At 38.4% G+C, this 18,759-nt stretch overlaps 1 protein-coding gene across 1 annotated transcript in view; it reads left to right on the top strand.

The window, feature by feature from the left end:
* The window catches only part of col4a2 (collagen, type IV, alpha 2), an 89,537-nt gene that overhangs the window by 58,854 nt on the left and 11,924 nt on the right, over positions 1-18,759 (top strand). The window contains exons 10-34 of the mRNA XM_066686669.1: positions 206-259; positions 1,497-1,532; positions 1,651-1,692; positions 1,795-1,857; positions 2,573-2,617; positions 3,952-4,005; positions 4,132-4,167; positions 4,332-4,376; positions 4,912-4,954; positions 5,131-5,244; positions 6,855-7,001; positions 7,161-7,232; positions 7,478-7,629; positions 7,756-7,828; positions 7,923-8,029; positions 9,322-9,505; positions 11,635-11,712; positions 12,212-12,310; positions 14,248-14,469; positions 14,935-15,096; positions 15,614-15,784; positions 16,461-16,604; positions 16,704-16,838; positions 17,779-17,960; positions 18,586-18,649. Of these exons, the coding sequence (XP_066542766.1) occupies positions 206-259; positions 1,497-1,532; positions 1,651-1,692; positions 1,795-1,857; positions 2,573-2,617; positions 3,952-4,005; positions 4,132-4,167; positions 4,332-4,376; positions 4,912-4,954; positions 5,131-5,244; positions 6,855-7,001; positions 7,161-7,232; positions 7,478-7,629; positions 7,756-7,828; positions 7,923-8,029; positions 9,322-9,505; positions 11,635-11,712; positions 12,212-12,310; positions 14,248-14,469; positions 14,935-15,096; positions 15,614-15,784; positions 16,461-16,604; positions 16,704-16,838; positions 17,779-17,960; positions 18,586-18,649 (2,524 nt within the window). The remainder of the gene's footprint in view (positions 1-205; positions 260-1,496; positions 1,533-1,650; positions 1,693-1,794; positions 1,858-2,572; positions 2,618-3,951; positions 4,006-4,131; positions 4,168-4,331; positions 4,377-4,911; positions 4,955-5,130; positions 5,245-6,854; positions 7,002-7,160; positions 7,233-7,477; positions 7,630-7,755; positions 7,829-7,922; positions 8,030-9,321; positions 9,506-11,634; positions 11,713-12,211; positions 12,311-14,247; positions 14,470-14,934; positions 15,097-15,613; positions 15,785-16,460; positions 16,605-16,703; positions 16,839-17,778; positions 17,961-18,585; positions 18,650-18,759) is intronic.

Raw genomic sequence — 18,759 nt, 5'->3', positions numbered from 1 at the left:
TCAGCTATTAAACAAATATGGTTTCTTGTCAAATCAGTGATTTGATCATTTATTACAAAGTAAAGAAAATGACAGTGTAAACATCCTCTAAGAGTGGTGACTCCATTATTGTACGTGTGTGAGTGGTGAGAAAGTGAGTGTGTTGCATCCAGATCAGGAATTTATTAATTATAATATTAATATAAAAACTTTTGTTTTTATTTAGGGCCCACCTGGGAATCCGGGTTATCAGGGACGACAAGGTCCTCAAGGCCCTCGTGTAAGTTGTATACATTTAATTGCAAACCCAGATACACTCATCTTTTCTACATTAATCCATTTTCAGAGCTGAATAGTAATTAGTTACATTTACTAAATACACTTTCAATTTCTTCTTACATTAACTCAGGTATTAGTAGAAGTATTTAGTGCTTAAGTTAATGTGCATATATTCTATCTTCTTGTTGTGATGCTTTGTGGAAAGTAAATGATCAAAATAGAGGCATGCTTGTATTTGCTTGATATAATGTTGTATAGCTGGACTATGAACTCAAGGTGCTTTTTAAATGGGTTTTGTCTCAAATACTGTTACTGGTATCGTCAGTAAAGCTAGCTATGTTTTTAATATGTGCACAAACATTCACACACACACACACACTTTCAGTTTTTTCTTTACTCACTGCTAGGGTGTTTCTCTTATCAAAATTGAAATGAAGTAAACTACCTGCTGTGTTCCAGCTGTAAGGAGATAACTGTCTTGCTCACACCTGATTGGCAGTTGATATATTACAGTGAATGCTGTGCTGAATTTATACACTGCTAAAAAAAATATTTCTGTGACTAGTGACTGAGTTGATATCCATTAAACATGGCCAGTTTTTAATCGGAGAAACAGTGGTAAATTATGATTTTTTTGATGATACATTTTTTTACTTCATAAACAGGAGAGGAGAGATTTAGTATGACTCACACTTGACTGATGAAGCCAATCTACAAGTTTGGTTTCTGGGAGAACAATAATGTCAGAAGAACTGACTCTATTCTGTCAACAGAGTATGTAAATATAATGTAATGCAAATATAATTTAAAATCCAATAAATATTTACTAGAAAATGACTAAATAAGGGTTGTTTTCAGTGAATATTAATTTGTGGACCCATTCTTGACTCTTAATGTAATTTGGACTCTGTATTTTCTGGATCTTTGCGCACATACGACTCTCCACCTGTCATAAGCCATTTTTACATATGAACTTCAGAAAATCAGTTCCAGAGATATTCAGGAGTGGTCCTAGCACACAGTGAGAGATTTTCTGTGCCAGACGTGTTCTCACTTTCTTTCTTGACTACAGCCCCAGGAGAATGTACTCAGTACTTCTTTTTTAGGTTGATAGATTTGCCCTTCCACTAAAGTGTTTTTTTCCTGAAGGTGCTTTGACATTTACTGCTAACTATTTATCTCAAGTTACTATAATATGTTTGGGTACTAATCTCTGCATTTTTTTATTTCCACTGCAGGGTTTAACAGGTGATCCTGGACCTCCTGGACCACCGGTATGTTTATACAGTGAAATGAACAATTTGTCTGCTTGTATAGCTTTGAATATTCAAGGAATACATTTTATAGATATTTTATGGAGGATGTTTAATAATCTGTGATATGTTTCTGCAGGGTGGAAACTTTATAAGAAAGAAGGGAGAAAAAGGAGAGCCTGTAAGTACATATTTCAACAAGACATTTGCATAAGAATGTTAACAAAAATATCAAAATGTTTAACTATGCTCTAAATAAACTCTTTTATTATTTTAACCACAGGGGGAAATAGGAAAACCAGGGCTTCCAGGAAATGTGACAGGACCATACACAAAGCCCACTCAGGTTAGTTGAGGGACATCATGTGGGTTTTCACTCTCTACTACTTTAAGTGGCATTAAAAATAGAAAACAATATTAATGATTATTCATAAAATGTGTCTGTTAGTGCAACTCACCTGAGATTAAGAAAGAAACCACTTGTGTAGTCCTAAAGGAACATGTTTACGCCCTATAAAATGCACACCACATTGAATAAAACTTTGTTTATAAAACTGTATAATGTTTTGTTATCTGTTTGTTAATTGTTATTAATTATTTTTATTTGCCAAATAGTGAACACACATCCATCTCCACTGTTAAACCTCAGACCTCAGAGCTCGACCAAATACTGACATTACTTTGTCTTCTCCATCAGTCAACATTAAATCATTTAGCCACCAAGTTAAATCAAATAACTACTAATATAATGTATTTCAGGACATGAATGATAATTTGTTGATCCTGAACATGAAATGACTAAATTCATGTTCTAAGGTCATAGCTTATTCTTTAACGTAACATTTTCAGTATGTTCTCTGACACTTTCAGTATTAGGCAAAAGAAAAAGAAGTCACTGTCACACTTTTCAGGGTTAAGAATGCATATAATTATTTTAAGGTGTAATAAATATATTTTTAAACAATTTATGAACCTTTTTTAAGGTAAATTTAGCTTCTTTGAGTGTTAGACCTAGTTATGTAACAGTACCTCATCAGTTGTTCTTGTTTTTGCCTCTGTAGGGCACTACAGGCGAGCCAGGTATCAAAGGTGAAAAAGGAGAATGGGTAGGTCATATGTAAACTTTATACCACATAACACCACTTAAAATCATGTTCCTCTTTATTGGTGGTATACCTGTATTGCAGGTTTATTGCCAAGAAGCATTATTACAACAAAGAAATAATCTACAACATGCAAATTTCCTTACTTTTTGTGCTATGTTTATTACAATGTTTGTGATTAAAGTTTACAATGTTTCATCATTGTTAATATTATTATTATTATTATTATTATTATTATTGTTATTATTATTATTGGAGTTATTTGAAGATTATTTGTATGGAAAAAATATTCAATATTTACTTTTAATTCTATGGTTATACATATCAGGATGTAATAAAAAATATCTAGTCCTTTGAATGTCTAGAAATGATGTAAATACAACCTCAGATGAACAACACATGACAGATTTAATTAATTTAACAAAAACTAGGACAAAATGCAGAGGCAATGTGTGAAAAGTTAAGTTCACCCTTACTACTTCCTTTGGAATTGTGCCTTTGATTAACTGATCATCAACAAATGTGACCACCTCTAGCAGAGATATGGGTAGTTTGCTGGTCTAGAGCATTCCTGTGTGCCTTAACAAAGGAAAGGAGGAAAGAAATCAGCAATGATTTTAGAGAACAATTGTCTTTGCCCATCAATAGGGAAAGATAATTTTGCCATTTCCAAAATATTTGAAGTACATTATTCTACAGTAAGAAAGATTATTCACAAGGAAAAACAGTCAAGGCAGTTGCCAATCTTCCCAATGGTGGACCTACCAGCAAATTCACCCCAAGGTCAGACCATGCGATGTTCAGAGAAATTGCTAAAAACAAAAAAATTAACAAGTATTACTTGTTTGCAAGGGTTCCTAGGAGAAAGCCTTTTTTAATTGTATTAAAACATGGAAATGTTTGCCCATAACATGCATTGCCACATTTGGCGTAAACCACCTCATACAAACTATCAAACAGAGTGGTGAAGAGGATGAATGCCCACAAATCTCAATGAACTGAAGCAGCATTGTAAAAAAAAGAGTGTGCCAAAATTCCTCTCAACACAATGTGAGAGGTTAATAAGATAATTCTGAAAAGGAGTACTTTAAGTTATTGATGCTCTAGGTGGTTTACGTTTTTCACACATGGTTTCTCCTGTCATAGTTCATTTATAATTTGAGGTGTTGTTATACATTTGAGGTTATATTTACTTAATTTTAGATTATATATTAATTAAAGATATTTTATTATTTTTATTATTCATGTCATGTTATTTTCTTTTTTCTTTTTTTTTTTCTTTTTAATTAATCTTTATATTTCTCTCTCATTTTCCATCGAATTTTATGCATTTTCAGGATAGGAGTTTTACCAAAGGCGAGAAAGGAATTGTGGGATATGTAGGACAACGGGTATACACTTATTATTATTATTATTATTATTATTATTATTATTATTTTCTTTTATTACATTTTTATTCAGTGTTGGTCTTTTGGTTTTAACTCCGAGTGTAACTGAAAATATTGAAATATTTATAGGGAACCGCAGGAAGAAATGGGTGGCCAGGAGCAAAGGTATGTCACCTATAGGAGTCAAAAACAGGAGTGGTGAACTACATAGTGTGAATAAAAATATGAGTACTCAGTATATAAGAAACCAAAAATATGTGCATGAGATTTTGTTGTGTCTAATTGATGGCACCTCTCTAATTGGGGCTTCTTGTGTCTCATTCACACAGGGTGACTATGGGCTACCGGGTTTTCCAGGCCAGTCCGGACAAAAGGTTTCTGTCTTACTGTTTTCCTAACATAGCACTATGAGTTATTAAATTATAATGTCTTTATTTATTTATAGAATTACTTATTGTACCACAGCAAGGTTTTTAACCTAGGGGTCACAAGACTCTCTTGGGCCCTGACATGATGCCATGGAGACAATAAAATGCTGTTACAAACATGATGGCATTGTTAAATGCAAAAAATAAAGAATTCCCATGGAAAACTGATGCTGAATAAAGTTTTTAATGAGTGAGGGTCTTGATAGACCACTAAAGGTGGCAGTTAATGAATGCATGTCCAGAAATCCTATTAAATAAGTATATCATCAGTTTAATTATTCTTTAGTCATCATTTTCCAAACCAAATACTGTAAACATGTGTGTATGAAGACAACAAAGTGGGTGGTTGGTCAGAATAAAATTTTAACCCTGAATAATAGGTCACAGTGTTTTAAGGATTAAGAATGAATATACTACAGTATCTCCTGGGTATATATCATCATTACAGAGTGTGATTGAATTATTGTGAATTCTTCAATAGGGGGAGCCAGGAGATGCAGGAGAGCTGACCTATCCACATGAAGGTATTCATACTGCTACTCAGAAGTCATTAAGTAAATCTGTCAGTAAAACCTTTTGAAAGTGGATTTGAAAGTTGTATAGTGACAAACTGTTAGTTGTATTGAACACATATAAGCTATTGCTCCCTGTTTTAACCCTGTGAACATTTTTCTTTTCTTGTCTGATTTTTTTTTTTCAGAAGTTGGTCTTCCAGGTCCTCAAGGAGAAAGTGGGCCACCAGGAAGTGATGGTCCTCCAGGGCCTAAAGGACTACCAGGTCTCCCAGGGTCTGATCCAAGTGGCCAGCAAATAGGTATTAGAAATGTCTAAGGCTAATTTATGCAATTATAGGCACACATCTGAGTTCCCCAAGTTGGGGGCAAAGAGATGGTGATCGGGGAGTATGGAGTGCCAGGGTCACTGATGCAACTAATGTTCGCATTCTCAGCATTAAGTCAAGCAATTCAGTGTGGTTGTTAGTCACTGCCAGGGTTGTGTTTGTCTCCACACCTGGTGGCAAGGCATAGCCTGGGACAGGAGCGTTCTGTGTGGCAACACAGGAAGCAGTATCTCTGCTTATTGAAGAAGATGTTGTCCTTCTGGCTTCTATGTATGGAGGCCTCCAGCTTCAGTAAGTGAATCAGTACCTCCCATGGCTAACTCCCAGAAAAAAAACCATTCCCCCAACAGGCATAGGGAGAATTCTAACCCGATTGTAGGAGTTCAATATCACTGGGTCGTGTTGATTAGTGGTGGGAATAGGAACTGCAAGATTGAACCTAGGTTAGATGAAGCTGCTGAAGTAATGCCTATATTGTATTGGAACCTAGTGGGGAAACGGCAGGAAAAGTATTGCAGACACAAACTGCAAAAATGAGTTATCTCTGGCTGGCTGCTTGGCACATTCTCCATGATTGGTTGTGGAGCTCTAATGGCAAAAGACAATTCTAACCAGGGGCGGCACGGTAGCGCAGCAGGTAGTGTCACAGTCACACAGCTCCAAGGACCTGGAGGTTGTGGGTTCGATTCCCGCTCAGGGTGACAGTCTGTGAGGAGTTGGTGTGTTCTCCCCGTGTCTGCGTGGGTTTCCTCCAGGTGCTCCGGTTTCCTCCCACAGAGGACACACGTTGCAGGTGGATTGGCAACTCAAAAGTGTCCGTGTGAGTGAATGTGTGTGTCTGTGTAGCTGACACCTCCAGGTGTATTCCCGCCTTGTGCCCAATGATTCCAGGTAGGCTCTGGACCCACCGTGACCCTGAATTGGATAAGCGGTTACAGATAATGAATGAATGAATTCTAACCTAGAGCATACGGTGTGCAAGTGAAAACCTAGAGCATACGGTGTTCTAAATGTTTACCTGCAGTGCACTCAGCTCAGGTGTCATTTCCAGTTAAATGGAACACAGCAGAAATATCCTGGCAGTCATGGGAGTGTGTAGGGATCACCGAGGCAGAGCTAGAGGAAAACTTGAGAGACAGAGCTGCTTAAGCTGCTTTACTGTTGCTACCACAGATCTACAATTGATTAAACATTTGACTGGTACTGTATTCATGATAAATAAGAAATTTAATAACTGCATTGTTAAAGCTACAGGGTCACCTATAGGATTCAGACAAGCATAATAGTTACAAGAACTGTTCAAAAGCCCCAGCTTCAGAAAGGCAACAATTATTATTCTATTAGATAACCATGAGAAATTTTAGTTTATTCTTTCAGTTTCTTGTTAGTTTAGATTATTCTTTCATCTCATTGTTTAATATTGACACAATGTAAATTAAAATGCTTTCTCTAGTTGTCTGCATGTGTACATGGCTGCAAATGTTATTACACATAAGATAATGAAGAACATACATTGAATGATCGTTTTATGGGACAAATGTAATGGAGAATTATATATATGCTCAATGTCTGTCATTTTATAGATTTATTATTTGGCCCATTTGGACCCAAGGGTTACAAAGGAATGAAAGGTGAAGATGGAGAACCTGGTATCCCAGCAACGCATCCTGGTCCTCCTGGTTTTGATGGACAACCAGGACCCCCAGGTCCATATGGACCTAAGGGATCATGTGAGTGTGTAAAGGAAAACAGATGCAATAGTTCACACAGCACTTTAGTGTCAGCCTGTAAGTAAAACTTATTAAGAAGTCTATTAGCACCTACAAACAGGTTGTTTGCATACCGTGATTACTGTTGAAGTTCTAAAGCTTGAAACTTTTTGCGCACAGGGGCGATAGAGTTAAAAGGCTCTGAAGGACCACGTGGACGTCCAGGAAATGCAGGAGTCAAAGGACAGAAAGGTAAGACCACAAGCATCAGATTTTTTTCACCACCAGTTCTGCTAATGATGCAGTTTCATGTTAAAATAAGTTTCCAAGCACATTTACAGAATATATGTTTTTAATTTTTTTTCTTTTAGACTGTTCAGAAAGCACGGGAGCATTTTGAATACGTTGTTTCTTAACAAAGATACGCTACATTATTTGTTTAGAAGTGGTCTATAATCCTGTCGTGAACAATGAAAATGTCTGTGTGATCTCCTTAGGTGAACATGGTCCGTGTGAATGCAGAAACCTGAACTCCCTTCCTGGACCTCCGGGTTTAGCTGGAAGTCCTGGTGACCCTGGCATGGCTGGAGAGTGGGGTCAAATTGGCGATCAGGGAGATCCAGGACCATCGGGAAACCCCGGGCTCCCTGTTAGTAATTATTCTTAAGGCGATGGAGGAAGATGTATCCTGTAAACTATTTAGACCAATGTTGAATTTATCAAGCATAAGATATTTTCAGACAAAAAGAACACTATGTGAAATATTGTTTTATAGGGCTTTCCTGGTCCTAGAGGTGTGCCTGGACTTAAGGGAATTAAAGGAGAACAAAGAGAGGTTACAGAGAAAGGTGCTCGTTTTTCTCATAGGTTTCATTATTTTAATTAGAACAGGGAAAAGAAGATGAGTCTTAATGTGTGTGTATGGATGGGTGTATTTTACAGGACACCCTGGAGACCAAGGAGACTCTGGGGAGCTAGGAGAGCTAGGAGAGCCTGGCAGGACTGGGCCTATTGGACTTCATGGTGCTCGTGGACAACCTGGTCCCCCTGTAAGTTCTTTGTTACAGATTTGTGGAAAACAATGCTCCACAAATTCCAATGTCACTCGTCTTCATTTTGTGTTATCATTGCCGTTTCCATGGCGTACCCTGGTTAACATTACTTTATAATTAAGCCCTTGCAATGAAGAACTGCATATCTGTATGTTTGGTACAAACATCTTCAGCCTGAAACAACATTGCATGCCCTCTATTTAAATAAAGCCACCACTAACATATAAGTGAAGCTCTCATCACAAGTTTCAGGTTTTAAAGATTAGGTTAGATTTTTGGTAGAAATTTCAGTATGCGATTATCCATCCTATGCAACTTGAATATTCTCATGCAGTTCATGCAGATTGTGTGCAGTTGTGGCTCTTAGGTCACATAGTGCATGTCGGACAGTCCATCGGTTCTCCCTTTCTGTGGTTCATGTAGGTCTCACAAATCCTTATTCTACATGATTCTACTTTCCACTGCCTCCAATATCTTTTTACGGTGATATATTCTGCACAACCAGTACGGCATGCAATATGTCGATATGACCATCCCGCTTTCCAGAACCATATGATACGACCCCTCTTGAATCCTTCCAACTGCTTGAATTGCTTTAAATTCTTCTCCAAGGCATACTCATTCATTCATTCATTATCTGTAACCGCTTATCCAATTCAGGGTCACGGTGGGTCCAGAATCATTGGGCGCAAGGCGGGAATACACCCTGGAGGGGCGCCAGTCCTTCACAGGGCAACACACACACACCTACGGACACTTTTGAGTCACGAATCCATGTGTGTTTTTGGACTGTGGGAGGAAACCGGAGCACCCGGAGGAAACCCACGCAGACACGGGTGACTCCGGGTGACTCACAGACAGTCACCCGGAGCGGGAATCGAACCCACAACTTCCAGGTCCCTGGAGCTGTGTGACTGCGACACTACCTGCTGCGCCACAGTGCCGCCACCAAGGCATACTGCACCCGTATATTTGAAATCTGAATAAAATCCTCACTAAAATGCATTCAATTATAAACTATTCTGATATATATAATTTAAAAAATATAAAATTCATATTCAGATACTTATGTCAGCTTCATAAATTACCTTTGGTAATAAAACTACTCCCTGTATCTGATCAATAATGATAGTTATATTCACCTATTACAGAGCTACCTCAGATAACTGAAATAGAAACAAAATGCTAAAAAATATGTGATGGGGAAGCATCAATTATGGTTTTGAAGACGGAAATATCAAAATTATATGCTAGTTATGGTGAATTCTGTGTTGCTGTGCTGTTTACAGGGGGAAGGTCCAATTGGAGAGCCTGGAGACAAGGGCTTCCAAGGCAGACCAGGTTTGCCAGGGTTAGCAGGACCTCCAGGAGAACCAGGTCTTGGGCTTGGAGTATCGAAGGGTTTAAAAGGTTTTCCAGGAGATCCAGGGCCACGTGGTTATGATGGAATCAGAGGACCACCTGGCATTCCAGGTAATGACTATTACTGAACTTCTGCCTCTCATTTTTCAATCGATCCTTTTCTGTAAATTCTCCTGTATAAAAAGCGCATATATATATATATATGTTGGGTGACCTGATATATTATATATCATAACAAAATGATATTGTGTTGATTGTCTAAGAGAAAAAATATATATCCTCTGCAAGTAGCACATTCTTCACTTTTTTAAAATACAATTTCAATGACTGATTTTAACATATTGGAAAAATGATATATAAGTTTGTACCTTGTAAAAGATGTACAAGAAGATGTATTATAATGTGAAAATCTGAATTAAGATAAATCATTGGCGACTATTATGCTGTGTTTTTGATTGTTTAAAGGAGCAACAACAAATATGTAACATTAAAAATTTAATTAAAGTTCCAAATCATAAAATGGCTATAGTGTGTATTCAGAGATTAAAGAAGCATGCTAATGGCAGTAAAAGAAGGGGCCGTAGCCAAGTATGTTCAGCTTTGAGGAATGTCTGTTCTGAAGCGAAACTCTATTTGGGTTTCGGCCTGGGATCCCATACATTGCTCATTCACCAGTACCGTTTCCACACCCCGGGTTGCCAGGTATAAAACATTATAGCAGAGAAACACAGCGTGATGCAACTATGGAAGTGTGTGCACGAACACAAGTAACAATAGTATCTACTGGACTTAAGAAACCTCAGCATGACAAGAAAAGTATTTGAAATATAGAGACAGTTTAGAGTCTCAAATTTTAGCAAATTTTCTCCTGAACAGGTAAGAAAGTCTTTCTGAAAAGCTATAGAAATACAAACATGTATGTGTGGGTTAAGAAAATCTGTTGTTTGTGTGTTTTAAACAAAGATAGTGCAGCCTTGCATAGTCACTTGTTTAAGGAGAAACAGAAAATAAAAAAAGAAGCTGGTGAATATCACTGGTATTAACCTTGTAACCATTTAACGTGGAACTATACATTTAAATAGGAAAATTGTGAATAAGAAGCCAAGTTTAGTGCTGAATTTTGAAGGAATGTTTTTAGCTACCACTCTGGATTGATTAAAATAACCATGCCAAATGTGCGGACCTGGAGGTCGTGGGTTCCATTCCCGCTCCGGGTGACTGTCTGTGAGGAGTTGGTGTGTTCTCCCTGTGTCCGCATGGGTTTCCTCTGGGTGCTCCGGTTTCCTCCCACCGTCCAAAAACACACGTTGATAGGTGGATTGGCGACTCAAAAGTGTCCGTAGGTGTGAGTGAATGTGTGTGTGTTGCCCTGTGAAGGACTGGCGCCCCCTCCAGGGTGTATTCCTGGCTTGCGCCCAATGATTCCAAGTAGGCTCTGGACCCACCGCGACCCTGAACTGGATAAGCGGTTACAGATAATGAATGAATGCCAAATGTGAAATTTTAAAAGTTAAATGTAGCTCTGATCTTAAGCATATAATTCTACACATGTGCACATTTCATACTTGATATCTGTGTGCCAAGCTAATAAAATCTTGAGCATAGCTGGCTGCTGGTTAGGCAGGGTTTTTTTTTTATTCCAGAATTTCTGGAGAATGTGAATTTCCTCATCACTGTAAGAAAGCACATGGGCTATTAAAATGAGGTGGAAATATTATTCTAATAAAATCATTTCAGCTGCTAATTCAGACTCATTAGTCTCTGTCTACAATATGTTTCTCTCTGTCATCATATCTTGCTTGCTATTTAAAGGAAGCTGTTATCCATGTGAGGAAGGCAGCCAATTGGACACTATAGGGAGCGGTAATGGTGACAAGACAAAACTTTTCTTACAACTTTCTTTGTGTCTTCTTCTTCTTTCATAGTGCAGCTCTGCATTGCAATCACAGTTTTTCACAGTCACAGTGAATGAAGCTTTGAGCATTATTACCCTCTTTCCATATTTGATTTTTATTCATAGGCACAAATGTTTTTGGGATAGTTTGTGATATTTTGTGCTTTGCTCCACACTAGACAATGGACTGAATCTGATTTAGGCATACCGGAACGTGAGGGTATTTTCTGTGCTTTTTTGTTGTTTTCACAAAGCAGGCTGTCAGCAGGTCCACCGTGGCACTGTGTCCATTGACACAGTTTGTTTCTGTGATGTTACTTAGCTCTTTGCTGTGCTGTTTCCACAGGGGATTTTGTGCCAGCAATACCAGGACCCCCAGGAGAGTCAGGACCCCCCGGACCTGATGGGCTGTCAGGATTACCAGGTTAAAAGCTTTCCTGAATATGACTGCAGGTTTTTTTCTGTAGACATTGTACATTACCATGCAACAGCAATTTAGCTATTAGTAAAAATCAATTTGCCACGGTAAAAGTGGTGCTTGGTCTGTTAAAATCATCAAAAGTCATAGATAAACATAAATGTAATAAAAACTGTCAAGCTTTATTTTAAAAATAACAATATATTGTGCCAGTTAAAACACCGTTTGATTGCTGATTTCTCCACAGTTAGCCTAGCAACAAATGGCTTGTTGAATCTTGTGTAATAGTAACTATGGGATTCCTTGAGCAACTTTTATACTACTGCTATTGTGTGTTTCTAACATTAGTATGTTTCTGAGCCAATAATCACTGAAAATTAATAGTTCTTACAATAGTTTATAATCAATGATATTCTCTGTATACTTCATATATATTTATAATCTATTTATATTCTAATACCTATATTTGCATTTAAGTCAATGTGTCAGTATTTCTGTATTCCAGGTGTTCCTGGTCCTAAAGGTTTATCAGGATCAATAGGAGAGGTGGGTCATAAAGGAGAGAAAGGAGACCAAGGCAAAGGAGGGCCACCTGGACAAATAGGTGAGCTGATTTTATTAGTATTTCATTATCAGAACCTGACGTTATCAAAATGTTGTCAGTATATTTATACTGATCATGTTCAGGCTACTATCATTCAGAGTTGTAGCCTTTAATGGTATTTTACCAGAACACACATTTGCCATTAAAATTGTTTCATTGTATGTGTTAAATTAAAGGAATAGTATGTAAAAGGTGGCCTTTGCGTCTTCTGATTTCCCCTTACCTGTTGCTGATTGTTATTCATTTTTAGAGTACTGTCGTAAAATCATGTCTCACACACCTCTCACAGACATACACACGCACACACACTGCTCTCTCTCCTCTCACAGACATACACACACCTCTGTCTCTCCTCTCACAGACATACACACACACACACACACACACACCTCACTCTCTCCTCTCACAGACATACACACAGTCTCTCTCTCTCCTCTCACAGACATATACACACGCACACACACCTCTGTCTCTCCTCTCACAGACATACACACACACACACACACACACACACACCTCATTCTCTCCTCTCACAGACATACACACAACTCTCTCTCTCTCCTCTCACAGACATACACACACCTCTGTCTCTCCTCTCACAGACATACACACCGCTCTCACTCCTCTCACAGACAAACACACACAGACCCCTCTCTCACCTCTCACAGACATACACACACCTCTCTCTCTCCTCTCACAGACATACACACACCTCTCTCTCTCCTCTCACAGACATATACACACACACACACCTCTCTCCTCTCACAGACATACACACACCTCTCTCTCTCCTCTCACAGACATATACACACACACACACACACACACACACACACACACATCTGTCTCTCCTCTCACAGACATATACACACACAGACCCCTCTCTCACCTCTCACAGACATACACACACCTCTCTCTCTCTCCTCTCACAGACATACACACACACACACACACACATCTCTCTCCTCTCACAGACATACACACACACAAACACACACACACACATCTCTCACAAACACACACACACATCTCTCTCCTCTCTCTCTCACTCTCTCACACACACACACAAACACCCCTCTCTCTCCTCTCCCAGACATACACACCCACACACACACACCGCTCTCTCTCCTCTCCCAGACATACATACACACACACACACCTCTCTCCTCTCACAAACACATACACACACATCTCTCTCTCTCCTCTCAGACACACACACACACCTCTCTCCTCTCACAAACACACACACACGCATCTCTCTCCCCTCTCTCACACACACACTTCTCTCTCTCCTCTCACAGACATACACACACACAACCCTCTCCTCTCACAAACACTAATGCACATCTCTCTCTCTCTCTCTCTCTCTCTCTCTCTCCCTCTCTCTCTCTCAAACAAGCACGCCCACACACACAGACCTGAGTCGATGAATATTCACATCAGTCACAAATGTATCCTGGGCTGATGGTTTTACCACTTTGCAACTGATTGCTTGCCATTTTTCATCCTGATCTTCAGTGGTCAGGACTACCACAGAGCAGGTGTGATTTGGGTGGAGGATTGTTCTCAATGCTGCAGTGGGTTTATGAAATGGGGTTAATACACTGAACATACAGCTGAAAATATTAGGGTTGAATACAACTGTTGAATGAAATTCTGCACTAGAAAGAAAAGAAAACTGCTAAATGAAAGATTCATGAAGATTTCATGAAGATGAAAGATATATTACCAACAGCATTTTGGCTTTTGGCCCTCCTTACAAATTCTTCAATTTGTATTAGATCTCATTCAAATTTCCCTAGATTTTGAATTTGAATTTACTTTTGCATTCCTCCAAAGAAAGAAAAAATACACGTGTGAAGAGCTTAACAGACTTAGCACAAGTTTTTTTATCAGCATCCCTGCTTAGGTCACTGATCTAACTGATTTCCTCACAGGTTTTGTGGGACCTCGCGGAAACATTGGTAATCCTGGTCCTAAAGGTCATGTGGGGGAGCCTGGTCCTTCTGGAAAGCCAGGGCTACATGGTTTTCAAGGGCTTAAGGGTGCTGATGGTGATGCTGTAGGAGCCTCCCCTGGACCCCAAGGTGATGTAGGCTTACCTGGATTACAAGGCAGTAAAGGTTCATCTGGAGACCCTGGCAAAAGTGGATACCCAGGTGAGACAAAATACAGAAAAGCTACTTTGTGTCTAATGTTTTGATTCATACGATGACCCCAAAGGTTTGCTTTGTTGAAACAACTACAATGCAGGATGTGGATCCGTTTTAGGAGTGTATGCACCATTAGACACCAGTTATCACAGAATCCAATATTGAGACAAACAAACATATGCAAGTACGTAAATGACTAAACAAGATGTGGAAACATGAATGCTGAAGCTCATGACTGGCACAATACCAGACAAACATGCAGGAAAATGTATGTAATATATACATGGTAAAGATACATTTGAACTCCATGCAAACAGACACAAGAATCAAAGATAAGAAGAGGTTGGATCAGAGGAGAAACAGCAATGAACATGAGGGGTGGCAAAGGCAAAAACTCAATCATATCATGTAATTATTCTTAACTGTAATAAACCTCAGCTTAGTGTTCATTCTAGCTGTGGTACTCTGCAGGGATGGAAGGAATGCCTGGGATGATTGGCAAGAAGGGTAATGTAGGCCCTCCAGGCTTACTGGGGGAGATAGGAAGACCAGGACCTGCAGGAATATTTGGCTACCCTGGAGTGACTGGTCTAGTAGGACCCCCTGGGCCACATGGCAACACTGGACATAAAGGTAAGATAAGTAATAAACTCTGGTCAGGTAACACATATAGATGAACAGCATTTAACTAATATATTAGTTATGTTTTTTAATAGATGCAAAAATAGGAAAATGTTAATATCTGTTTTGTAAATGAGTGTAATCGAGTGTATACTGTGACGAGTGTGTAAGGAGGACTAGTAAACCATAGAGTAAAGTGAGCAGTGATGAGTTCTAAAAGGGGCATATTTAAAGAAACGAAGAGCAGAACCTTACAGACAATCAAGATTCTGAAGAGTACGATTGCATTCCAATCTATAAACTGTACCACTGTAATCAAAAACAGTGGGATTATAGTCGTCTGCAACAAAGTGAGTTCTGTAATGTGAGTGAAGTATGATTAAGTTTAACTTTGACCTTTAACTGTAACTTTGTAATATGAGAAGGCACTGATACAGAACTGGCCAAACAAATACCTAGATATTTGTAAGCTGTAACCTGTTTTAGGATTCACAGGAGATGTTGATTTACTTTCGCTTTTCCTCAACAGGTCAGCAAGGAATCACTGGTGATCAAGGAGTTCGTGGTCTTCCAGGGTTAATGGGACTGAAGGGTATTAAAGGACAAATTGGAAGTGATGCTGGTGAAGGTGAAATTGGCCCTCAGGGAGATCCAGGAGAACCTGGTCATGCTGGTTTTGCTGGTCTTCCTGGACTTCCAGGTCAGCACTTTTTTTTAGAAATGGCAAAATGATATCCCTTTAATTATACAGTTATGTGCTACACAGCTGTTAAATACGTGTAAAATTGTTGTTTATTTATATTATTTATAATTATTTGTCTGGGGTTCAATCAGAATGTTAAATTTAATCATTGAGACACTACACAGGATGAAGGGGCTACAGAAAATTAATGAAAGAATAAATTAATATCACCTGATTTATGCCAGTCAGGTTCATAAAGTTTCATTGTTAAAACCTCCCTATTCACTATCATTCAGGTTATGAATATTGTGCAGATTATAAATTCAATTTTGTTCAGTTTTCTGAGTAACTGTATTTCAAACAAGAGTCCTAGTTATTCAGCCCACTTGCAGATATTGACAAAAAGATAACATGCTTTGGTATTGAAACTACTATAAACATGAGTTCTTAATTTGTAATTGAAATTGTGTATTTAGTTAACTAAAAATATTTTAACTATAAAGTTGTTTAATTTAAGTAAATAATTTAAATCTTTGTGCAAGTTATTCAGCTCATCATAAGCAATGCTTTATCAAAAAGATATAGCAAGCTATTTTGGATATGCACCTTTAAAGTCTCAAACAAATCTGACACATTGATAAACATGATGGAAACAGAATTAAATATTAATATGCTTTACATTATTCCTCTGCAGGCCTGAAAGGACCAAAAGGCATGCCAGGGTTTACAGGAGTGTGGGGCATTTTTGGTTTGGAGGGTTTTCTTGGAGAGAAAGGAGTGCTAGGCCTTCCGGGCATACAAGGAGAAAAAGGATATATGGGCCAGCAGGGAGTAAAAGGTTAGAGTTCTTGTAACCCTTTTTTTATGATATTTGTTCTTTGTATTTGGAATATTTTTCTTGGAAATGTTAACATTTCTGGTTACTCCTTTTCTGAAGGTGATAGTGGGCTTATTGGTCCTCCTGGTGAACCCCCAAGCTTTAAACACATGAAAGAACATATGAAAGACACTATGAAGGGTGCCAAAGGAGAACGCGGCGGACTAGGTCTTCCAGGTTTCACTGGGCCAAGAGGTGAGTGATCTTTAGTGTGTTTAGTGCAAACTCTAACAGCTGTAAGAACTCCAGACAAAGCTGCAATCTTTGTGCAAATGGTTGTGAAAACTGAAGAAGGACCCTACTTTGCAATCAGCAACTGCTTAAAATAGCAATATTATAAAAATACATTTTAATAAAATTGTTTATCTCATTACAGTGAGATAAGATTGAAGTTGATGTGTTGGTAACAGGAATAATGGTCTAGCTGAACCACTCAGACAATGGCCAGATTACAAAACAGCAAGTCATTTGGGTTGGTCATAGTATGCAGTGGTCTGAGGAAGGACAACCAAGAACCAGTGAAAGGGTCATCGGTGCCATAGGCTCATGATGCAGCTGGGTAGTGAAGGCTTGCTCCTCTGGTCCAATCCAGCAAAACTACAGTAGCACATAGTAAAAACATTGGGGCCTGGCATTTATGTGGATATTTCTTTAATAGGTACCACTACATTGCAGAACATATACATCTGTTCATGGTAACAGTATTCCTTAATGATAACGGCTTCATTCAGCAGAACATTGCGCTCTGCCATGTTGCAAGAAATGGTCAGGAACGGTTTGCAGAACGTGACAAGACAAATTCCCAAGGTCTCAAAACAACTCAGCATCTGTGGGATTTGATGGACACCTTGAGCAATTTTATGGAATTCATACCTCGACAATGAGAGCTGTTTTTGTGGCACTAGGGGAACTAATATATTATTAGGCTAGTGTTTTAATTGTTATGACTGATTGGTTAATAAAAACGTTTCATATATAGCGTCTGGGAGTTCTTCTCTTTAACAGAACTGAAAATTCTATTTAAAAATTTGCCACAAACAAAAAATCCAGCTTTTGTGAAATGGTTTATGTGGGGAACCGAAAAAAATCGGTCTCCATTAAAGTGCATTTATTATTTCCTTTTTCTGATCTCTAGGTCCCAAAGGTTTTCCAGGGATTCCAGGACAAGAAGGTTACCATGGATTACCAGGAGAACCTAGCGATGAAAAAGGCGTTCAAGGATCTCAAGGAGCTGAGGGACTACCAGGGCAAAAGGGGTTGCCAGGAGCTCCAGGATCCCCAGGAATTGCTGGTTTTCCTGGAATGTTTGGTCCCAGTGTAAGCCGAATAGCAAAACTAGAAATAAAGTACTCCTTTTACTGGAATGTTTTTTACAGTGCAGCCATGAAAGCCTACAGATCATCCCAGTTCAATAATGGTTGTAGACTAATAGTAGTGAGGAATTCTTATTCATTGGACTTTAAAAAGTGTATTGTAAAATAAAATAATAATAATAATAATAATCACAGTGTTACAAACATTGTGACTTAATATATTGTTATATTGTTAATATATAGTATATATTGAGTGAGTGAGTGTAAGTACTAAAACCAGAGATCACTTAAGCTCAGTTTCAGTTTTATCTAGACCAGTCAGTAATTATTAAACAGTGTTAGTCAGTGGCCAGTGTTACCATGACTTCCTCACTTCCTCCATATATCACACTTCAGAAAAAGTATGCTTGACAACATCTAGGTTTTTTGCATGCTCCGACAGAATAGAAAAGTATTGGATTTCATCATCATTATTACAAAACAGCCCTATTTTAGATTGCAATGTCGCAGTGTATCATGTACCTTATAGCACTCTATTACAACATAGTCTATATGTCAAAACATTATTGTATTTATTTATTTAATTTTATTATAAATATAATACATTGTTCATATTTCCTATGTCCCAGGGGGATAAAGGTTCACCAGGTGCCTATGGAGCTACAGGTGATCCTGGAATAAAGGGGATTAAAGGTAAAAAATTAAGTAGTTGGGCAAATTGGGCCGAGCATGTTTAAATCACTTGTTCACATACATACAGTTTGTGTCATGCAAACTAAAACATGGAATCAGATGACATCTAT

This window comes from Hoplias malabaricus, chromosome 12 (assembly GCF_029633855.1).
Source record: "Hoplias malabaricus isolate fHopMal1 chromosome 12, fHopMal1.hap1, whole genome shotgun sequence".
NCBI lineage: Eukaryota > Metazoa > Chordata > Actinopteri > Characiformes > Erythrinidae > Hoplias > Hoplias malabaricus.
The sequence above is the reverse complement of the archived record's forward strand: the minus strand, read 5'-3'. Positions and strand labels throughout refer to the sequence as shown.